The sequence below is a fragment of the Felis catus genome, chromosome C2 (genome assembly GCF_018350175.1).
Source record: "Felis catus isolate Fca126 chromosome C2, F.catus_Fca126_mat1.0, whole genome shotgun sequence".
Taxonomy (NCBI): Eukaryota; Metazoa; Chordata; class Mammalia; order Carnivora; family Felidae; genus Felis; species Felis catus.
The window spans coordinates 133,878,494-133,903,018 of NC_058376.1; the positions used below are offsets into that span (position 1 = coordinate 133,878,494).

Genomic DNA, 24,525 nt, shown 5'->3' on the forward strand with positions numbered 1-24,525 from the left:
CACTGAATAATTGGGTTTAACGAGCTCAAGTTCCCCTTTCTTCCTGCAGGGATGATTCTGGCCATGTTTTAAGCCATTCTTATCAGTTCACTTTTTATGCTCTCCATCCAAGATGTAGCCTCTGAACTCACTATCCTGAAAACTTCCGAGACTGGAGAGCTACAGTGGTGCATTGCCCTTCTTTCCGGCTTTGCAGGCATTTACTGGAGGCAGAAGGAGCAGCTGACGATGTAGACTGCGTCCCCACTGGACTGTGCCTGGCTGCCCTTCAGGCCGAGGCCAAAGTTCCTTTGCAAGTTGCTGAGTCCCTCTGTACTCCTCTCCCTTCCTTCTGTCCTGACCACAGAGGATACTTGAGCACAGGTGCACTTAGGTATCGTGCTGAGATGGTCTGAGGGTGTCTTGAGAGCATATCGTTATTAATTTAGGAAAGCGGGAGATGTTTTTTACAGCCTTAAGAGGCTGACATGACCCAAAGCCTGGAGAGGGTAGGGTTTGTATGTGGGTCTCCGTGAGGCAGCCATGGTGCACGATGACTCAGCCCGTCGAGTGTGAGAATATCGTGAGTCCTCCCACAGTAATCATGTAAACACCAAGTGATGCTGTGTAGCACACCAGGTTATTCCGTGACGAGTATAAGGCTGACCATAACATGGAGAGATAACGGCATTATTATAATTTAAGTGCATTTGAACTTAACTATATATGTGTTCTCCACACAGAAAAGTACAGCACAACATATTATTACAGGAACTAGTAGGAATTATTGTATACTTTTTCTGCATAGTTCTATAATTGCATTGGAGTTCCTTTTTGGGAACCTAGCTTAGGTTCTATTTTGTTGCTTAATTTTCAATGATTTTTGTCTTCTTAGAATATCGTATTGTACAAGGACCAGAAACAGCACAAGATTAAAATTCTTTTCAACTTTTTGAAATTCTGTGTACTTCCTGAAGCTAAAACTATTCAGAAGTTTCAAAACTTTGCCAACAGTTTAGAGTAGGATAAACATTTAAAATCTATACACTGGCTTTATAACTAATCTTTTGATCTGTTGGAACTCTAGGTTTTTCCACACTCCCCCTTTCTTTCCCCCAAGCTATTTTGCACAGTGTTGCTTCTCCAGCTCGCCGTCTATTTAAACATGTTTGGGAACATATGGAGACCTGTGGTAATGCTAAATCCCAATTAGTCTAGAAATAGGAATGAATTCCTTTTAAATCCAAGTTTGGTTGTAGCTTTATAGATTATTCAGTTGTCTGCATAAATTAAAATGTTCTTATCTGATTTAAAGTACGATTTTTGATAAGATCAATCACCCTGGTGCATTTATTGTTTTAATTCGTCTGAGCTCTTCCTCTGTGATTTTGTCTTTTTTTTTTCTTTTATTCCTCTACATAGTGCTCCTCCCAAACCCAGTTTTCTCTTTGTGATGTTTTCTCTCCTCTGCTCCTTTCTCCTCCCTCCCAGCCCAGCAGATGTGTATTACTAAGGACTTCTAGTGGCTGACATTGGAAGTACTGCTCAGAAATCCCCACACATGTCACATTTGGGCCCTCCTTGGGTACCTGGTGGCACAGCAACCACTAGAAAGCAAGAACCTAGGGCAATAACTTGGTTGTTTTGACTACATGACACTATTTATTTTCATGAATTTTTTACTGAATCCGAGTGGTATTTTAGGTAAGTACAGGAGAAACCTATATTGCTGTGTGTGTAACAAACATAATGTCTTCGTCTTTTGTTTACATGGTGATTCACCTCAGAAACTGCAGTTTAATTAAAACTGGAGGTTTAAGGGGCGCCTGGGTGGCACAGTCGGTTAAGCGTCCGACTTCAGCCAGGTCATGATCTCATGGTCCGTGAGTTCGAGCCCCGCATCAGGCTCTGGGCTGATGGCTCGGGGCCTGGAGCCTGCTTCTGATTCTGTGTCTCCCTCTCTCTCTGCCCCTCCCCCATTCATGCTCTGTCTCTCTCTGTCCCAAAAATAAATAAAAAACGTTGAAAAAAAAAATTTAAAAAAAAAAACAAAAAACTGGAGGTTTAATCTGTGAAACGCAGCCCTTTCTAAGTGTTGTAAATGTGATTCTGTATTAAGTGAAAGTGAGAAGTGGTAGATGGAGACGAAGATTTGTGGTTGAGGAGGCTTTATATCGTGTGAAAGTTCAACTAGATACCTACACATGAGATGGCGTGTTACTTTACAGGATTTGATCTGAAATTTAGTGCATAAGAGATTTGTATTGTACCAGTATTTAAATAAAAGTTATCTACCAGGGGAGCCACATTCATTCCTGAGGCACATACCACCCTAGCTCTGAAGTGAACTTTATGAAAAAATCAGAGCGTATTAAAAGCTAGAGAATTCTTGGCTTCCTGAATGTGGACCCTGGGTCACTCATAACTCATAATTCGCTCCAGATTTATATAGCACTTGACATCTATTCTCTGGCCAAAACTAAAAAAAAAAAAAAAAAGATTGTTAAAATAGTTGGGGGCAGGCTTATACGATGCCAAAACCATGCTTCGGTTGAATCTCATAGAAACTCAGAGTCTAACTGCACTTCACGATGAAATTGCATGGGAGATTTTGAAAAAAAGAAATTTCAGACAGATTTTGAAAGAATCTCCAGTAGTCCGTTCGACGATAACACTTGTTGTGAAGATGCAAATCTATTTGAATGTGATTGATACATTAAGGAACAATTTTAACCTAAGTCAAATTTTGTGTTTGTGTGTGCACAGTTTTGACCGCAGGAAACCCTGGTGAGCCTGGAAAAGTACACGTGGCTGACCTGCGTGCACATCCACACCTCACAGGGCACCCGGCTCCCCCAGTTAGTTGAACGGGCTTCTAGCTGTGCCTGTGCACGCCTGCTGTTACAGCTTTGCCTCAGATGTCACATCACCTTTCCTCCACTTCCCATGACCCGCGAGCTGCAACCGTCCTACCACCCACTTCCCAAGCAAACCTCAGGTCTTTTTCAGGGTCAGGTGCCACATGCACTGCAGTAGTTTTGCATTCCTTAACTATTTAACACATGTGGAGCCGGGCTATCACTTTTATTCAGTTCCTGTCTGTTTGAAATATGTCACTGCAAACTTTTTGAGTGCTGGGCCCCTAACCCCATTTTTCCCACAACCTTGTGGTTTTTACTGCATAACTTTGTGGAGTGCAGTGATTTTTAGGAGCCTGTATGTCCCATTATAGCAGAACTATGGGTACTGCAATTATATTCTCCACAGTTACCAAATGACCAAATCCAGAGCTCCTAACGCTTAGTCCTACCCTCCTTCCAGAAACTCTCCTCACACATCTGTAAATGTTTAATATCCTCATTCTGTTCCTTCCCCTCTGACCACTCCTGCTGTGTCTCTTACATTGGTTCTCTCTGCTTATTAATTTAAGTGATCTGGAACAGCACTGTGATGTTTTCATCTCATTTATCTTTAAAATCCCTCCCTCGGAGATGCATACATGTTTTCATCTCAGCTGCCACCTCTGTGCAGAACATTCCCAGTTCTCCAATGCCAGAACCAAGCCACCGCACGAGTTTCCAATTGCTGCTGCACATTTTCACCATTGTGACCACCAGCTCAGACCAACCAAGGAGGACCTCCACATCCTAGATGAATGAACAGTAGGAAAGACACTTTGGAAACGGTGAAATGCTTTACAGCTGTGGGTGGGTTAAGTTTGTCTCATCTGTCTAGTTGCCCCTCTAAGAGGAAAGAGGCTTTGGCTCATCCTCTGTGCCCACAGCACATCGGTCCCTGAGTCCTGCTCTGTCCCCCACACAGTCTCCCACTCTCAGCCTTTCTCCCCAGCCCCTCCACCACCTCCTATGCCTCTCCTGCCCTGGCTTCCTGCCTGAGGCCTGTCCCCACCTTCACGCCCTGGACCCTGCATTTCTCCCTGCACCTTTGGTCTCTGCACAAAGCTGAAAGTCTACCCCATCCAAGCTGACCCTTCTCTCCTTTTCTAACCACATTTCCCTGTTTTCCTCTAACGTGAATGGAAATGCTTGGAGAGCTTAATGATATTTTGCATTGATTCGTATGCTGCCCGCTCCCCACCATGCCTGCAGGGGGGCCCCATATGCGACAGTAGCCACCGATGCTCCTCTCTCCGTGTTCATTAACATTCAGTAGTGGTTTTCATCTGGCAGAGCTTTAGGTCCTTTCTATAACTTTTCTATTATATAGGTTTTTTCCTATACTTTTCTATGATTTGCATAGTGGAAAATGTGGAAATAGAAGTGAAGTTTCAAGAGGAAACGGACAAATTATTCTGGAAACCGTTTGTTCTGTGCAAAGTGTTTTCATGGTGACCTTGCTAGAAGGGACAATGGCCACAGCCATTAATGACATGGCATACCTCAGCCCCCGGATGACGACCAGCTCTTTGCAAAATGTGGTCAAAGCCCTCCCCGGCTCACACAAGGGGCTGGGTTTAACTGTAGCATGCTCCTGGGCAAAGACCCCCAGGTGATATAACTTTTACACCCCCATTCAAGTGTGTGACTTTTATATTATTTTCAAGTATTAAAAGCTGTGTTGCCTTTTCCAACAGTAACTTCATAAATGGTTTGTCTTCCATTAGTTCAACTTTGTGATATTTTGCTGTGCTTTGAAATTTTACTGAAAGAAAATGTTACCTCTGAATTTCAGTTTCAAAGTCTCGGATCCTAGTGTTCTTGTATTCGATTTTAAAGTTCTTCAGCCACATGGGAATAATTATTGTAAAGTGTTAAAAAGAAAGGTAGTATTGTTAACTTGGAGAGAGATTATTTTCAAGAGCACAGAAAAAAGAACCAAAATTTACAGATTCCTGAGGGAGTTTCCCTGTTTTCTGTCCCATTCCCAGCATTAGGGAACTGACTTGCTTTGTAGGGCTGTGTAGCACAGGGTGACAGTCCTCCAATGACATTGAGCGTTAGAGACTCCACACAGATAATTCTGATTGGGTGGAGAACTCTGCTTTGGACTGAATTAGTTGGTCTTCTGAAGACCTTGATGCTTGATTCACATTTGCGGTTCTGTTATTCCTAGAGTCCTGAGAGGCAAGCTGTGCTTTGGTCCAGTCCTCCCTGGGTCTTTCCTGAGCCTGGTGGTACCCAAACCAGGGTACCTGCCACTTGGACATTCACTGTCCACTAAGGCCTGCCATCGATCTCCATGACAGCGTTGGAACCCGGGAGGTGTTCAGAGATGGGGGCGGGTGTATCGTTTCTCTTGCCTCTCCTTTGGCAAGTTTGAGAATGATGCTCAATTACTTGGGTTTGTTGTGGGTCACATAGTCACAGAACCTGTGTTAAGGAACAAACGTTGTTTGTTACCTAGACATTCCCTCCTGTAAGAGCTTTAGCACTTCTCAGACTTTGTAACTTTATTTAGAAACACCTACAGCAAAAGCAGCCGCAGCGGCCATGTGTGAAGATGGGGACAGGCAAAGCCAAGTCTTATGAGGGAGGCATTTTCTGTCTGAAATGGAAGTGAAAGCACAATAAAGGGAAAATTCTAGAACTCAGAAGATGTGATTATTGTTATTATTAAACTTCTTTCACCCAAGGACTTGAAATTATTGGCAATTTTTTTTTTTTTAATTATCAAAATCTGTGTGCCTGGGATGAAAGGAGATTTGGTGCACTGTCCAAAATTAGACATAAGATCCTTACATAAAACTGTGGACTTGCCTGTCCTGAAAACAGAATTTTCCTACTTGATGTGTAAATTTCAAAGCAAAAAATAAAGAAGCAGTCTATAGAAATTGAGTGAAATAAACTGTATTAATACAATAGCAGTTCTTGTATCCATACCCATTAAGTGGAGAAGTTTGCCTCATATTAACATGGGGAGTTACTTTCAAAACAGAACATTCTTTTTTTTTTTTTAATCTTTATTTATTTTGAGAGAGAGACAGAGTGTGAACAGGGGAGCAGCTGAGGGGAGGGGAACCCAGAATCCGAAGCAGGCTCCAGGCCCAAGCTGTCAGCACAGAGCCCGACGCGGGGCTCGAACTCACAAACCGCGAGATCATGACCTGAGCCGAGGTCGGATGCTCAACCGACTGAGCCACCCAGGTGCCCCAAAACAGAACATTCTTAATGAAAGGCATTTCTGGTTTCTGTCCAGCTTAATAAAATACGAACTTCTATTTGCCGTTAGTTGAAACTTCCAGCTTTTCATCTGTTTGAGTCCTGTATTAAAATCTTATATTAGACGGGGCGCCTGGGTGGCTCAGTCGGTTAAGCGTCCGACTTTGGCTTAGGTCACGATCTCGCGGTTCGTGAGTTCGAGCCCCACGTCAGGCTCTGTGCTGATGGCTCAGAGCCTGGAGCCTATTTTGGATTCTGTGTCTCCCTCTCTCTCTGACCCTCCCCCATTCATGCTCTGTCTCTCTCTGTCTCAAAAATAAATAAACGTTAAAAAAAATTAAAAAAAAAATCTTAGAGTGGATCAAATTTATGAAATGGGTTTCTGGGCTATGTGAAGGCTATAGATTTTCCTAATGCATTGGTTCCAGAAATGTAGGAGTTACTGGTAACTGGACACTCATATAAAATCTGTTAGCAACAACTACACAACTACACAAACGCATCTTGTACTTCATAAACAACATGAGCTGTCCGTGCAGTAAGTCGCTAGGGTAAGCGGCAGGATGATCTGATTGCTGAGCCAAGACCCACACCTCTGCATTTAAAAGGGACTGGTGGAAATTCATTTGCATTAATGTAAATAATGCTTCTAAAACCAACCGCTCTCCTGGGCCTTGCATTATGTTGACATAGTAATGTCATATATACAGAGAAAATAAGATAATTTAAAGCGGTTTCTCCCTTTGACTCATCTCTTGATATCGCTCCCCATGTATTTGCTTTTGTCTACTCTGAAATGCTTATTCTAGTAGTTTCATGTTAAATATAACTGATTTCTCTCATTTATGATTTCTCTTAATAACGAATTGTTAAGTGGAGCCAACCAAATTGTTTATTGTTGTCATTTTTGAAAGATGTTTTCCCAACGCACTTTACAGAAATATTACTTAAAAAGAAAATTCAGGGGTAAAGTCAGTAGCTGTGATTGTACCACCTAATGTGTGTAGCACCTGTCAGGAGTTACTAAATTCCTTTCTGCTTTCGTAGGTCTTGCTGGCTGGACTGCCCTTTCCTCATCTTCATTGCGCAGTTGCTACTCGTATGGCAGGGCCGGTCCCAGCGCTGTGGAAAAGCAGAGGCTTTGAGGTCAAGCAGAATTCATTTTTTCCTAGGGGCAGTCCCTTTGCCCATCTTACCAGAGGACCTTGGGAAAGTAGCTTAACTCTCAGGTCTAAAGTGTTCAATCTGTAAAACTGACACCGTAAAGACCCACCTCACGTGGCTTTTGTGAGCATTAGACGAAATAGAAAGCACCAGGTATGCACCTGATGCAGAGGAGGCGTTGAATTACTTTCATTTTGATTCCTTCAGCCAACACTTGTGCTATTTATAACCACAGCTTGTTATAAAGCAGCAGACCCAGGCAGAGGTTGGTCCCCACTAGATCTAATGGCACCCCCATGTTGTCCTTGCTGTATCCTCAGTGCCATGTGCTCTACACTCAGTTCTAGTTGTCCCCTGAGTGAAAGCAAGAAATCAGCCATCTGGGTAGGTAGGTACCCTGCCCTCTCGGCCTGCTGGACCCTTAACTTAGGGCACCTGTCGGAGTTCACGGTCCTGAGGAATACCTGGAGGGGCCCTTTCACTCCAGAAGAATTTACACAGGTACTGCAAGAGTTGAGATTAATGAACTCACTCTGTGGACAAGAACTATAAACTGTTTACTACACATTAATGTATTTATAAGTACTTACCCTAACTGTAAACATGCACCCTAAAACTATAAAAAGATATAAACTGGCAGTTCCTCCTCCCCAAGGAAGTGGTGAAAACATTTAGTAACAGGTGTGGCAAGATGAATCATCTCTGCTAAGGTCTGGGGATATGTTTTCTTCCTGCCTTCTCTAAGTTCCACTGATTGTTTACTGTTGTGCTTACCTTCTCCAAGGCTGGTTCCCTCCAGAATACCCAGAATACCCCTCTCGTATGGTCTGCAAATGCCTGCTGCTGTTTACTTCCAGACCTGAGAGGAACGGCTTTTCACTGGGTTTGCATTCTCCACCCTGGTGTGTTAGCCACCTTCATATTTTATATACTTCTCGTAAATAAGGGGTGGAGAGTGTATTCAAGTCCGAGCCACAAACAGAGCATCTGCACAACGCCGTGACACCACCAGTAAGTACATCACTGGTGGATTAAATATCCCGTCCACCTACTTAGGGGTATTTAACTTTGTCACAACCAATAGCCCATGAGCTACGATGCAGTACTGCATTTTGTTATGATTATTGTTTGCTCATAGTCCTGGGTCAGCAGCTATTCTTTATTCATTCATAGCACTTAATTCGGGGTCCCATACTCAGAGAGCCTCGGTAAATGATTATCCCAAGAATAAAGTTTTGCTCCTTCAAGTGTTAGAGAACACAGGAGGCGGGTGAGCTTCTCTCTCCAGACCCTTGAGATGGATGTGCTTTCCTTAAGCCCTGCATGTTTTTTGTAGCTGAAAGGTGCCCAACTATGTAACCTCTGGAAATACTTTACACCAGAAGATGCTTCTAAGAATAATAATGTGATTTGTTGTTTCTCTGAACTTCATCACACCAGGCTTTTCGAGTAAAACCAAAATTAGTAATGGATGTTTGAATCACTGCCAGTGAACTTATGAAGGGAAGGCATGCTCGTTCAGCTCAACTTGGGCTACCAGAAAATGCTCTTCCATGACCCCTGGGTAAATGGGGAATCCATTGTCTCATCTGTTTGCAAGTGTCTTCATTGTGTCGGTCATGCATCCTTCCATTTAATCCTTACAACGTTATAAAGGTAGTATCTTTTATTAAACTCATTTTATAGGTAGGAAGTTATGGCTCCATGACATTTCATATGGAGATGACACAGCTAATGAACAGCAGAGCCGGGATTCGAGCCCATGTAAATCTGTGCTTTTTCTGTGCCCACACCACCCCCAGTAAAAACTGGGGTTTTGACCACCTTTCCCCCACAGGGCATCTGTATGCATAAGCCTATGCTTAATACTGCTGTTTTGTTCTACCTTCCCTCTGTTATTGCCCCTGTGCTGCCTGTCTGCTTGAGGACCAGGTTCATTTCATTTTTCTCCTTTTTCCTATTTGAGTGATAGAGGCACAGTTGGCCAGTTCTTTGACACTGAGCTAGCTGTGACAGCCACCATCCTTGCTTGAAGAAGTCCTCGCTTCTTCATATCTCTCATTTGGCCTGACATCAAAGCTGAAAAAGGTTACTGATGACGGTATGAACCTTTTCAGTATGCAAGTGATGTCATGGTACAAATGACTTTATATCGGTGTAATCGAGTTCTTAACTATTCATTTTTATCATTGCCTGTTCAATATGTCAAGCTGTAAAATAGACTATTTTAATTTACAGGCATGACTCAGATTTTGAAGAGTGAATGTGAAAATCATGAATTCTAAAGTGCATCCTCTTCCAGTAGGCTGTGGGCTTTTTGAAGATAGTGGCCATATCCTGTAGGTCTCCGTGTCCCCAGTTCCTGCTCTGGGCCATGGAAATGCATGAAGGCATGAATGAACACCTTCATTGGCCTTAAACCTTTTGGTGTTTACTATAATTTTCTTAGAACAGTGGACAAGTTGATTAATGCTTGTGTGACTCATTTTAAGAATCTGGTATACTTCTTGAGAGGCATGTTGATTATGCTTCGGTTTAAATAAGTGTAACTAATCAAAATTTGGTGTTCTTTCTTTGAATTATACAAATAATCCAACCTACATATATTTGGTTCCTATAAAGTGATTATTGTGGCTGTTAGTGATAAATACTATAAAGAAAAACAAGGCAGTAAATTTAAAGGAATAGAGAATGATGGATTGGTGTTTGTTATTTAAAATAAAATGGTCATATAAAATAGGTGAGTAATATAATAATGCAAAATATCCAGACATTTAAATAGAAAAAATTGAAATCTATGCTGAATGCAAGCGTCATAGTTGCTCACATTTGAGCTGTGAGAACTGAATCTGGCTCTCCCACTTTCATAGTGATTTTAGAGCCAAAAAGATTAGTTCAAACAGATCTTTTCCTAACATTCTGGTAAGTGAAATGATTGATCAACTATGCCCTGATCCTTTTTTTGTTTTGTTTTGTTGTTAAATTCAAGATTGGCTGTTAAAACAAGCACGTATAATTTGGAATAAGAACTCAAAATTGGATCTTTTATTTTTTCCTCAAAATCAGATCTTTTTAAATCATTGATAGAACATTTAAAATACTGGTTTGAGTGATATCATTAGTGATGCATTAAATAAATGCTGTTTTTTGATTGTCATGGTAAGTTTTAAACTAATTTTTGGACGAAGGCGTTTTAGTTTAAATGGGTACGGTGTGTAGGTCATAGAGCTTTCTGTAAGATGAAGTTGAATTTTGTTAAAATGCATGGCTGAAAATACAATTTAAAACACAGATCAGATGTGTATACGTATTGATTTCTAGATTTTTACACTGAAACAAACTCCATTCAGTATTGGCTCAAGGTTCAAATTCAGTGTTGTACAAGCCTAACTGTCTGAAACGTGATACTCAGTCTACTTAAACCGTGACATGGGATGCATGATTTTTCATTTCTTCCGTATACATTTGAACTGAATAGTGGGAAGGCAGATAAAAGAACACATGGCTACAGCACCTCAGCCTGTTTATAGAGGAGAGCCTCATGCACCTGTGTAGACTGGCATCCGGTTGTCAGGTGTAATCCCGTGTCTGGATGTTCCCTTTGCAGATGATCCAGTCCCTCAAGGCAGTGATTGAAAATGCAGACGCTGTATATGAAAAGATTGTACATTGTCAGAAGGCAGGTAAGTGGAAGTTTGTTTCTTCTCTTTAAAATAAAATTAGTAGCATCAAATATGTAGCTCCTTAAACCATTTTGTCTTCTGACACAGTAACCAGGAAATCAGGCATAAAAATTATTTTTTCCATGGCTAAAGAAGATACTAATTCACTACTTCTCAAGCCTGGATAACAAACTCACCTGGGGGAAGCTTTTAAAATATATTGACATCTAAGGGCGCCTGGGTGGCCCAGTTGGTTAAGCATCCAACTCTTAATTTCAGCTCAGATCATGATCTCATGGTTTGTTAGTTTGAGCCTTGCGTGAGGCTCCACGCTCACAGTGCATAGCGTGCTTGGGATTCTCTGTCTTCCTCTCTCTCTGCCCCTCCCCCACTCATGCTGTCTTTGTCTCTCTCAAAATAAATACAGTAAAAAAATAAATAAAAATAAAATACATTGACATCAGCCGGAGGTGTGGTTGAAAAATTCATAGCTGTTAAAAGCTTCCAGTGTTTCTAGTAAGCAGCCAAGATGGAGAACCACTGCACTGACCTCCTGCTCAGTGTCCCCTGTGCTAGTCCCCCATGACCTTCCAGCACACGATGGGAAAGGTGAGTGAGGCTTGAGCAGAGAGGGAATGAGTACTCAGGAAGGAGGGTGGGCACCAGTTACAACCTCTTGACAATTTTTAATGCACTGGCATTTTCAGATGCTGATGAATTCATCAATTTAACATCAAAATGTTACACTGGATTTTAAAATGCTACCATCTAATTAATTTTAGCTGAGATAAAACCCCAAACTCAAGTGTTCTGCATTGTAATAAGAATAGACAAAATGGAATTCTTTCAATTTTCAAATTTTGTGAGAGCGTCATTTTAGAAGATGTTAATGTGGAGGGTATTTATGCTGCATAAATAAGAATATCTGTCTTCAATTTCTAAGGCTTCTGGTTGCTTTTCTTTTTTTTATATACTTTTTTTTTAAGTTTGTTTATTCTTTGTAATCTATACACCCAGCATAGGGCTCCAACTCATAACCCTAAAATCAAGAGCCCAGTGATCTTTTGGCTGAGCCAGCCAGGCACCCCTTGTTGCTATTCTTTAAAATCAAGAGACCATAAGTATCACCTAGCCTGAAAAAAAATTCCTCTCTTATCTCAGAAATGAACTCGTTAAAAATAGATCGAAGACAAAGGTATATATGGCGGTTTTCTTTTTTGGTGTTTATTGAAGGAATATTCACATTAGTGACTAATCAACAGATGAAAACCCTCACCTTGTTTTACTCATCTTGTTAGCAAAATAGTATTAGCAAAGTGATCTTGCTCCTTCTAGTCCTTTCTGGGCTAATACTCCCGACAGCCACAACTAAAATGAGACACTTCAAACACCATTTTTATCCTGTCACTGTTTTACATAAAGTCGTCCAGTAGCTGACCAGAGTCTGTTGAGGCAGATCTAAACTTCTAACTTAACTATGCAAGGTTGTCTACGAACTGGCCAGCCCCTCTTGCCATTATTATATAAAATCTCTTCACTAAATCATCTCGTCATCCATTTAGTAAATATTTTTTGGACTTACACCATGCCAAGGGTACTTGTAAGAGCTATCACATTCCAAAATAGTAAAAAATAAGATTGATTTTTGCCTTTTAGAACCTTCCAGCCAAGCAGGAGATATGAAAGTAATCACACATACTCAAACGTATTGAGTACTTATTCTGTGTTACTCAGGAGTCTGAACTTGGTTTTGGGGGCAGTGGGAAGCGATTGGTTTTTTAGCAGAAAAGGAGAGAAATTGAGCTGTAAGGTGATGTTCACAATAGCTGTGTGCAGAAAATTTTCATGGGGAGACTTCGCAACTGGGAAGCTGTAGGGAGCAGTGAGAAGGGCTGGAAGTGACAGGATGCATCCAGGCTGGCCTTTGGGCTGCCCTTCCCCGCTCCCAGTGTGTTTCTCCTTAGTCAGATTTTCACAGGCCACCTCTCCAGTAGGACTTCTCTCTCCCTCCTCTCTGCCAATCTGTACATTTCTTCTTTTTGTCTCAGCAGTCTTCCAGGAGACCTTTTATGATTGTAGGAATTATGTTACCTAACCATTCTAGTCAGCCTTCAAAATGTGTTTGGTTTAGCTGACAGTTTCAGTTGCTATGTATTTTACTAATGGAGTCTGTCTTCTAAACCGGCTAGTAACCTGTGAAGGCACAGGTTTGCATATTGAGCTACTCTGCATTTTACCCAGGGCACCTGTTTTAACATTTTGCACAGAGCAGTCACTCGAATACTAACTGACTAAATGTGATTTGACTTGTATTAAGGATTTGATTCTCCTAAGCGCATGCGTTGCCAGAAGAATTGTGGACTGTTAGAATTTGAAACTACATTTATCTGAAAAAAAAGACCTATTTATTGACAGTCTGAGTTATTGCCAATTTTTTGCAACTTCATCGATTTATGAAATTTGCTCATCTCTAGCATAATGCAGCTTTATGTCTAATTTCAGTGAGGGATAATATTTACTTGTATTTAAAAAGCTGAAGTGTCTTGTCTATTAAGAATTTTGCTTGGGGGCGCCTGAGTGGCGCAGTCGGTTAAGCATTCGACTTCAGCCAGGTCACGATCTCGCAGTCCGTGAGTTCGAGCCCCGCGTCGGGCTCTGGGCTGATGGCTCAGAGCCTGGAGCCTGTTTCCGATTCTGTGTCTCCCTCTCTCTCTGCTCCTCCCCCGTTCATGCTCTGTCTCTCTCTGTCCCAAAAAATAAATAAATGTTGAAAAAAAAAATTTAAAAAAAGAAAAAGAATTTTGCTTGGAAGGCAAAAAAGAATAACCACTATGTAATGGTTCGTGTTGCTCTGAGTTTGAAGATCTTGAGAAGCACATAACGATTATCTTTTGGTTTCACAGTTACTGCTGAACGCCTACACAGCCCTTCTGTTATCCCAAGGGCTTATTTTAGAGTCCTTGATCTTTTGTTTCTCATGTTTATAGTTATCGGAAGGGCACATAGTCATTAGTCATATGAAGAATTGCTAATTTGTATTGGGCTCAAAAACATTTGCATGAGATTTTACTTCTGATAAATAATTGCTGTTCTGCTTATAGAACTTTAATCTGGCAATGACAGAATGAAGACACAGGTACCAAAGTGCTGTAAGAGACGATTATTTTAGAAGCACTTCAAACTTCTAAACACAAACTTCTATTCTTACTAGATAAGCCTTCATTTAAACAGCTAAGTGACAGTAAGGAGTCACACTGCCACCTCCAGCCACATGTTCAAAAGTGTGCCCAGTTTGGACATGTTCAGACTCCCGGCTATGGGATTGATTTGTTTTTTTGGATCTAGAAATGTGTTTTGCCGGTGGTGTTCTTGGGAAGAGGGAGGGAGGCAGGAGAAGAATGCTGAGAAGTAAAGACTCCCAGCCAAGGTGGGCTGGGAACTTGCAGGCCCCGGCAGGCAGGTGACCCGAAGAGACCCTGGGGAGGACAGCAGGGACAACCGGGTGATGGGCAGTGGGGACAGCCTGCGGAGCCGACTCTTTTAAGAGGAGAGTATGGCAGTACAGCAGGGTCAGAGGGTTAAAGGGACATCTTTATAAGAAAGCCATGCCCCTAGAAATAGGAAAGATCCATTGAAGAGGTGAAGAGGAAGGTATTCAAAGATGAGACGGGGTAAGGAGGGAAGAAGTGAGAGGGGCAGGAATCCAGTACAGTCAAGAAACACTTGACCTTAGAAAGGGGGATGGATGCCTCTTCTTCCAAGACACTCCAGAAAGCTGTGCTGTTTAGAGAAATTCTGAGGAGAGGACTGTTCTGATGCAGTCATGGTACGGTAGGAGAGCACCGGCTTCAGGAGAGAGGGAGTGAAAGAGGGGTCTACAGACGGGCAGGAGGGTGGGAGCATTCTGTCAGAGTCAAGCACTCTAGTGCCAGTGGAAGGACGGATGAAATGTCGGATGACGCAGGAATGGTATGGGGCAGGTGGGTCTGGGTCAACGCATGAGTGACAGGGATGGGTAAGTAATAAACGGCGTGGCTGTACAAGCATGCGTGTGTACAAACCTGTGAGCACAGGCGAACATGCTTCACACACTCTGTCTCCCAAATCTAACCCATGCTTGTTCTTCCAGAAAGTAGCAAAGTAGGAGATTGGTGAGGAACACACTCAGGGGAGCTTCTCAATGGGAATCTGCAGAGGGGAAGCTTCATAAACGTTCTTCTTTAAAAAGTTTATGAGGGGCGCCTGGTGGCGCAGTCGGTTAAGCGTCCGACTTCAGCCAGGTCACGATCTCACAGTCCGTGAGTTCGAGCCCCGCGTCAGGCTCTGGGCTGATGGCTCAGAGCCTGGAGCCTGTTTCCGATTCTGTGCCTCCCTCTCTCTCTGCCCCTCCCCCGTTCATGCTCTGTCTCTCTCTGTCCCAAAAATAAATAAAAAAAAAAAGTTGAGAAAAAAAAATAAAAAAAATAAAATAAAAAGTTTATGAAAGGTAATAAAAGGGTAGCCAGATTCTTTCTGGGGAGAAGTCTTTTTCACTGTATAATGTCTATCTCTTTCTCTCTGTCACTGCCCCAAAATGGCAGCCTAGTTTTGAGTTTTAATTTCCTCTTTTAGTCACTGCATTGATCTGCTACCTAAAAGATAGGAAGATGGTGTAGAAGGAAACCCAAACTGCTTTGCTTCAACGAGTTAGATGTTTTTATCTGGTGAATTTAAATGGAAAATAATTTGCTCTTTGGAAAAGGAAAAAGAAATCAATGACATACTTCTTGGTAAAGATGGTATATTAACACATGCATTTAATCTCCACTCCCTTCTGAGCCTCATTAAATGACAGTAAGGAATTTTTGTTTTGGGGTTTTGTTTTTTGTGTTTTTTTAAGGCAGAAACCCATAAGGATACAGAAAATGGGAGGAACAAAATTTTGGAAATTGAAAAATACCTGAACAAGTGATAATTGACTTAGGTGATGCAAGAAAGCTGACTCTGAGGCTGGCAGCGGGGCACCTGGCACACAATCTGATTTACACTGTGGGCCACCCCCCACCCGCCCAGAACTGGGTGGCACCAGGGGCCCCTGGAAGTTGGGATAAAGGTAGGGATAAAAGAGAGAACTGTCCGAAAGCTGGATTAAGAAGCAATTAGACCCCAGATGGCTGGGAGACGACGTGTGTCCTGACAGTGGAAAGATGAAAATAGCAAACTTTTCATCCTTCATTTGGGGAACTAAATAGGTAATGCTCAGGAAAAAAAAAAATCAAGACGATATAAGCATGTTACTTAGAAATATGGACATAAACACTAAAAAAGGAAACAAAACCTCAGCTAAAGGGGCTGAATACAACTGCTTCTGAAAAGGGGAAATTGGTGACAACTATTTTTCTCTTTAAACTGTGTACATAATTCTGGTAAAGATTAAATCACTATAAATTTAAATTTAATTTAAATATTAAAAAAAAAAAAAAAGGAAGGAAGGAATCAAGGACCTGAAGCTGCCACAGGAACCCCTGACTGAGGATGTGCCCACCACACTCAACAAGGCTTGGGTACAGTGTTGAGTGATTAGGTGAGGTTTCTGCCAAAGACCCCAGCCGGCACCTCTGGCGTCCTGGGCAGGCCCAGGGCACAGGTAATATCTGTGTGCCTGGGTGGGCCGGAGCCTGCTTCCTCTCCTGGCAGGAGAATTGGTTTCTACCCTCTTTCTGAATGATAGGGGAGAATCAGGCTCCAAAGGAGAGACACCCCAGCCCACCCCAGACCTGTTTAAATAGAAGCTCCTTTTCTAAAACCTCTAAGGGATTTGCATGCATGGCAGGGTCGCTTCATTACTGAGTAAAGTGGGATATAAGGTAACTTTCCAAATAAATGAAAGCTTTCATTACCCTTCGTTTTAATCCGTTTAATGGAACACTTTGTATAATAGATTCTGTGCATCCCTGCTTCCTTAAATTTGGTTTGCCAAACATAATTTGAACTTTGATGACTGAAGGTCATGTTGAGGAGCATCTGGTATTATCTTGTGGTTTAATGGCAATTCCCCCAGGAGCCTGCATGTCCTGGAGGACCCCACACCTGCTCTGCCTGCTCAGATCTCTTTCCAGTGTTAATGGTTTATTCCATCTATTCCCATGCAGTTCTCACTTCCTGCCGCTAATTTGTACTGTGTCTCCGACTGCCTATTAGTATACTACTCTTTTTTTTTGTTTTTTCCCTTTCTAACTTGCTGCTTCTAGTCTGCTGAGCAGTTGGTGTCTCCCCTGTGGCCAACCTTGATGGATTTGTCTCGCTAAAAGCTGGTGAGAGCCCGACACATTCCCACGTGGAAAGAACAGGCAGAGCCTCAGGCCACACCTAACATGTCCTGGACTTGATGGCTCAGAGACCTTTTTTATTTTGCAAAGTCCTCGGATCTCAGTGTGTTCTTGGGAGCTGGGGTTACCAGATAAGCAAGCTGTCACCATCCATCACTTGCTCCGTCCAAGACTCACGTCGGCGTCTTGCCCAACACAGTAAACATAAAAGCATCTAAAGATTTATTCTGAAAGCACTTCTGTGTGAGAAAGTTTGCAAAAGGAAATCTGGGAGCCTATAACTTTTGTTTTCATTTATGTCAGGATGTGTCTCAGCTGTGTCTGACAGAAGTAAGAGGTTCTTCCCTGGGGATCCAGAGATCCGTGTTCTTGTGCCCTCTGTTCAACATCTTGCTGTGTGATATTAGGTTAGTCACTACCCCTCTCTGCCTCATCTTTCTCCTTCTGAGTGACATTGGATTATATGATTTCCTCCTGGCCCCATGGGTTCTAAAATGCAGTGACCTAAGATCAATTGTCTAATTAGTCATTTTGGAATGGCCTGGTTACAGTTAAGTTTAAACAAGTAGTCCCATCCAGTGGCATCAGGATAGTTAAATTGCAACCCATCAGCATGAGTTTCAAAGGGGAAAGTTAATGCCTAGCTTTGAAGGTGAAGAGTGACTTCTCTGGCGGTGAGACACAGACCTGCCTGGAGTCAGAGCCCAGAAGTCCCTCAGCATCTGTACTCTTCTTAAAGAACGGGAACTTCCTTCCCCAGGCACTTTAGTTAACTCACAGTTAGTGAAGCCACGGAAAGCCAAGAAGTAGCAGGGTCTTTGGTAGCAGGCCAGTCTGCCACACCTGCCCTTTTGTTCTCCTGAAAGGTACCTTCATTGCTGATCAGGGAGAGTAGAGAGAATGACCACAAAGGTGACAATGAGGCTGACTCAGGGCAAAAAAAAGAAAAAAAAAAACCCTCAAAATAAGTGACTGGTCTCTAGAATCCAATGTATCACCACACCCCTTCCATCTCCTGTACCCATCACCCTGTTCCATTTTGAGATTCCTGCATCAACCATCACACTAATAGTATTTCTCCTAAGTGTGGTCGGAATCTCCTGGGGATGCTTATTTAAAATGCTATTCCTGGGGTGCCTGGGTGGCGCAGTCGGTTAAGCGTCCGACTTCAGCCAGGTCACGATCTCGCGGTCCGTGAGTTCGAGCCCCGCGTCGGGCTCTGGGCTGATGGCTCAGAGCCTGGAGCCTGTTTCCGATTCTGTGTCTCCCTCTCTCTCTGCCCCTCGCCCGTTCATGCTCTGTCTCTCTCTGTCCCAAAAATAAATAAACATTGAAAAAAAAATTAAAAAAAAAAAATCAAGTCTTTAAAAATAAATAAATAAATAAATAAATAAATAAATAAATAAATAAATAAATAAATAAATAAAAAAAATGCTATTCCTTTGCATCACCGCCAGTATCGAATCTTTGGGGATAGAGCTCAGGAATTTTCAATTGAATGAGCACATTCAGGTTTTCAGAAACTCTCTTTGGAGGGTGGAGCACAGCAGGCCCCTTGGGGTTCATGCTCAACTCTGAGCCTCTTTGGCTCTCAAGGGAGAAGAACTGCTCAGACGCAAATGCACACTTGCTCATGGGATTGATTGGCAGCCAAATTGTTTTTCTTCCTAACATACCTTCATTGGGGAAACTTCCCCACAAATGAAGGGGAGGAAATCTGGGGGGATGCTTGACCTTCCTGGAATATCTCTCCTGTGAGCAAATCCCAAAGCTGTGCTTTCTTGTCACCTCTTCCTCCCTCCTTCCTTTATGCACTCACAGTCTCTGAAAGCATCACTTTTTATTTAAATAAGAGCTGTCAGGGTCCTCTCAGCAGATGGTCTGCTGGAGAGGGGTCAGGCTGCTTCAGCTCTGCACTCCCATACAACTATTTTTGTTATTATTCTGTCACACTTGTTTCTCGAAGTTGAGAAGAACCACAATTCAAGTAAAGTCCACAGATAAATCATCTTTCTCAAATACCAGAAATTTATATATATTTGTATAATATATGTATGTACACACACACACACACACACACACACACACACACACACACACACACCCCTACCCCTACCCCTAATAGATATCCTTGGCTCTAAAATACACAGCCAAAATGATCTCTGAGGCTTTTCCAGCTCTCAAATTTTGTGGTCTGCAAGTCCTATAATATAATATAAATAAGGGATTGTAGTAGATAAAAGTGAACAAATGAATTCTAAGAATGTGTAAACAATATCTAGAGGTAAGTCTTTTAAGAATAAGGAATTTTGGGGTGCCTGGGTAGCTCAGTCGGTTAAGCGTCTGACTTCGGCTCAGGTCATGATCTCACGGTCCGTGAGTTTGAGCCCCGCGTCGGGCTCCGTGCTGACAGCTAAGAGCCTGGAGCCTGTTTCAGATTCTGTGTCTCCCTCTCTCTCTCTGACCCTCCCCCATTCATGCTCTGTCTCTCCCTGTATCAAAAATAAATAAATGTTAAAAAAAATTTTTAAAAAGAATAAGGAATTTAAAGCAACTTTAATTAACCTGTATTCTTTCATTACAGGTCAGTCCATGCCATGTCAAAAATATGTCGTTATACATGTTAACATATGAGAGGGAAAGCACACTTGTGCATTTATAGAATGTCTTCAATGGCAAGATGTGCTAATTACTTATGAAGATGCAAAAAAAAAAAAAAAACCCAAAACCACAAACAAACAATTAAAGGTCTCTGCGATCATTGAAAGTTATAATCACCACCAAGCATATGGTGTAACTAATAGGTACAAATGAAGTTGGAAGAAAGGAGTAAGCCCAGAAGGTTTCGTTGGTAGGGAAGGAGTTGGGCTTACACCTAGGGGCTTAGGGAATGCAGAATCAATGTAGGGAGAGCAGGGCTTTTTAGGTGGGCCAAAGTAGAGGAGGCCTCATTATCAAGATGCGCTTTCTGCACACATGGCATATATTGTCCTTGCTGAAGGAAGATATTTGCTTCAGGAAGCAGGAGAAATTAGGATTGTAAATACAGGTTGCTTCAAATGATGGAAGCCTTTTAATTCAGCTGTGTCTGAATTAAATATTTGGGGTTGACTTTCTAGGCCAGCATTTCTCAAAGTTTGATTCAAGGAATGCTGGTCATGCTCACTGGGCAAAGGACCTCAAATTTTCATAACAAAACTTACTCCCCTTTGGAGATTCTCAGTACACATCAGCATGCTAAATATCCTCCAGTTTAACTCAACATTTCCGGAACGTACATGGTTATAAGCCCTTATTTCAACTTCTGTCCGTGTCTTGAACACTTCAGGAAAGTGCTATAGGTGGTGGGGTACTAAGTAGTTTAGGACAGGTTTGGTGACTCTCTGAATGACTGTTCTCTGCCCTTTGCCCTCCATGTTCAGACGTCCCTTCCCACAATGGGACGTGGATGCTTGCAATGTCAGCATAGGAGAGAGTTGACTGTGAAGGTCTGTTTCTGGTTTGGTGAGCCTGATCACAGTAGGATGGTGTCTTAGTCTGTTTGTGCTGCTGTAACAGATATCGTAGACTGGGCAGTTTATAAGCGACAGAAATTTATGTCTCCCAAGTCTAGAGGCTGGGAAGTCTAAGGTTATGGTGCCAGCAGATTTCATATGGTGGTGAGTGAGCACCCACTTCCTGGTTCATAGATGGCACCTTCTTGCTGTGTCTTCAACGTGGTGGGAGGGTCTAGGGAACTCTCTGGGGTCCCTTTTATAAAGACACTAATCTCATTCATGAAGGCTCCACCTTTGTGACCTAAGCACCTCCCCAAAACTCCATTTCCTAATACCATCATGCTGAGCATTAGAATTGCGAAGTATAAATTTGGAGGGGGAAGCAGACATTCAGACCATAGTAGATGGTCAGATGGAAATAGCTAATAACTTGTTGAAGCAACTGCATTGAAGCTTGGGATGGAGTCAGGCTTACAGATAGAATCAGTGTCATCCCAATGGAAGCATTACTTGTTGGACTAGTTCTGTAAGGAAAAAAGGGTTGGGAGGAAATACTGAAAATCCCGAGAGATGATTGTGAATCTGTAATTCAGAACTGGTGGTTTTACTTTAACCTCAGGTCATAAAAGCATTCCTGATACCATATAGTTTACTTACTGTGTTTTCTTACAACCCGAATATAAACTCCTTGAGGGCAGGAGCTTAGTCATCACGTAGCACGAACGCCAACAGTGGTGCCTGGTACTCGGCAAACATATGTTGAATTGAACTGAACATTGAGTGCTGCATTTATCTGTTAATTCTTTTATTCACCAGACATTTATGAGGTCCTTACTCCCAGTGTGACAAGAGCTGGGACCCTACTTCCCTTCCCCCAGGGGGGCTCCAGGTGGAATGTCAGGACACAGACATGTGAAGAGAGCCCCGCTGCACAGCACACTTCCTATAGAACAGGAGTTGAGTCCAGCAAGTGATGTGTCTGGGAACAAGGCAGGTGGGGACAGGAATTCAGGCAGGGAGAAAAGCACACGCAGGGTGACGCTGGAAGGCCCATCGGCCATGGCCGTGACAAAGATGGGAGCAGCAAATGAAGCTGGAGGTGCAGGCAGGAAACAACACAAACCCAGAAACTTTAACATAACATTCGACGACGACAACAACAACAACAACAAAACTTGATGTAAATAGACTGCATGAAAAGAATTCTATAGGGCAGAAACTATCAGGAGCAAAGTTGCAACAAGAACTACGAACTGAGAAACAATGTTAGCCGTACATATCAGAAAGGGCTCATCTCCCTAATATGTAAGGAACCCCTAAAATCAGTAAGAAAAAGGCCAGCGGCCCTATATTCTTCAAAAAGAATAGGGACACAGTTTACAGTAAGAGAATTCAAAAGACTATAAAACAAAATGAAAAGATGTTCAACCTCATTCATCAAAGGTGCAAACCTGTTCCAAAAGGTCTAAGTCCCTGCCTTCATGAAGCTGAAATCTAGTTGTAGAAGACAGAAAATAAGCAAAAAGCAAATAAATAAAACATTGGGTGTCAGGCAGCAGTGAGTGTTTTTGGAAACAATGAGGCAGAGTGCCCAGAGTATGCAGAGGGCGGCTCTTGTAAATCAAGTGCTCCCGGAAGACCTCAGTGACTTGTGATGGAGCCGTGATGGGAGGTAGAGGGCAAGCCTTCCAAACATTTGGAAAAGGGATGCTCCCAGAAAGAGGGGCTACAGAGGTAGAGGCCTGGGTGTGAGAGCTGATGTGTCAGAGCAGGAATTAGTAGGCCAGTGTGGCTGCAGTGTCGGCGGGACACGGAGGGGCGGGGAGGGGGTTGGGTAGGAGCCAGCGTTAACAATGAGCCAGAGTTAACAGTAGGCCAGACACAGGGGCTGGCTTTGTTCTCAGTGAGATGAGAGGTCTTTCCCTGGTCTGAGCAGCGGAATGGCTGTAGCAGATCACTTGAGGACAGGGCAAGGCGGCTATAGCAGTGGCTGGAAGACCATTCAGGAGGCTTTTGCAACAATCCAGCCCACCCTCTGGTTGTGGTTTGACAGGTGGTGGTTGGGGTGGAAGTGGTGTGAAATGGTTACACTCTGGATACTCAGCTGTATTCTGGATATGTCAGGATTTATGGTAGGTTGGTTATGGCTTAGGAGGGAAGAAAGGGAAATCAGTATGACTGCAGGATTTGGGGCTCGAAGGGGGAACATTACTCTTCACTGAGGTGGAGGGGATTGGGGAGAAGAGGCTCGAGAGGGAAGGTCAGGGACTTGGTTTAGACATGTTAAGTTTGATATGCCTAGTTGGAAAGTTCAGGTGAGAGGTCCAGACTGGAGGTAGTGAGTTTGAAATCCATAAGCACAAAGATGGTCTTTTATACGTGGAGACTGACGTCGTCTAAGAAGTGACTGTGGATAGAGAAGACGGAGCCCTGGCCCTCCAATATTTAGATGTCAGGGAGGAGATGTGGAGGACCAGGCACAGGAAGTGAGGATGCAGCCAGGCGGTAGGAGGAGAGAACTGTGATCTTCTGAAAGATGAGTAAATAAGGTATTTCAAGGAGATGCCACTTTTTACGCATCAGATCCAAATGTTTGTATCCAAGACCACAAAGTTACATCACACATGAGTCATGATGGATTGGTGAGGATATAGGGGAAACTGATATCTGTCACAATGTTGGGGGGGGGGGGTGCGGTCCATGCCTAGGGAGGACCATATGGCAGTAAATTTCAGATTTACAAGTTACGTACACTTTGAACCAGCAATTCCATTTTTTCAGAGTTTATTCTACAGATATGGTCACCTACGTGGGGAAGGACAATATGTAAATAATTTTCTTTGCAATACTGAAATCAAGCTAAATGTTACACCCTAAGCATTCAGTAGGAGGCCCTTGTTTAATACATTCTGATAGATCCATAAAATGGAACATTATGCTACCATAAGAAAAGTAGAAAAAAAATATAAGCTTGTATATGTACATTCACCTACACACACACACACACACACACACACACACACACACACACTCTACATATATACACATATATAAGGAAGACCTTATATATACATATAGGTTAAATATATACATATATATATACATATATACACATATATAAGGAAGACCTTATATATACATATAGGTTAAATATATATATCATGTACATTGTTTTCAAAGGGAAGGCAAACTGTGCTATTTGCTAGTATTTGTTTTAAAGGGCCAGGTAGAAAAATAGGGTTCTGTGTGCTTGTGAGTGCATCACTCTGTCTGGGTGGATACCTAAGGTCGGGTAACAACACTTGCCTGGTGGGAGGGGAGCAAGGAGACTGGGGGGTGGGGAAAGAAAAGATAATTCTCTGTATATGAGTTTATACTTTTTAAATTGCTGAGCCATATGACTATATTATTTATTCAGAAATTTAGCTAAGAAGAGATATAAAAAGCAAGGGAGGCAGGGCTGTCCCTGTGACGAGGCCTGATGTGTTATGGTGATTGTGCCAAACTGTGGTAGAGGGGAAGGATCCAACTTAGAGTGGCAATCCAGACAAAGATGTCCTAGGTATAAAAAAAAAAAAGAAAAGAAAAGAAAAGAAAGAAAAAAAGAAACTAATCTTTGAGCTTAACGGGGATGAAGAGGCCTTTTTTACACCTCAGCGAAATGAGATGGGGAGGGTCTACATCCTGGCTCCTGTGACCCCACCCCAAGTGCATCATGTGGCCATGTGTTTAGGATGGTGGCATGGCACTTGCATTCCACAAAGGACTGAAAGTTATGCAACTTCCTCTCACCTCG

At 42.6% G+C, this 24,525-nt stretch overlaps 1 protein-coding gene across 6 annotated transcripts in view; it reads left to right on the forward strand.

The window, feature by feature from the left end:
* The window catches only part of PLCL2 (phospholipase C like 2), a 191,861-nt gene that overhangs the window by 137,298 nt on the left and 30,038 nt on the right, over window positions 1-24,525 (forward strand). For 2 of the 6 annotated variants that reach the window (XM_045037657.1, XM_045037658.1), the window contains exons 4-5: window positions 7,146-7,244; window positions 10,870-10,945. In XM_045037657.1, the coding sequence (XP_044893592.1) occupies window positions 7,146-7,244; window positions 10,870-10,945 (175 nt within the window). Of the gene's footprint in view, window positions 1-7,145; window positions 7,245-8,046; window positions 8,274-10,869; window positions 10,946-17,535; window positions 17,640-24,525 lie in introns of all 6 variants that reach the window. The other 4 variants (XR_006585521.1, XR_006585522.1, XR_006585523.1 and 1 more) reach the window with 4 other exon arrangements.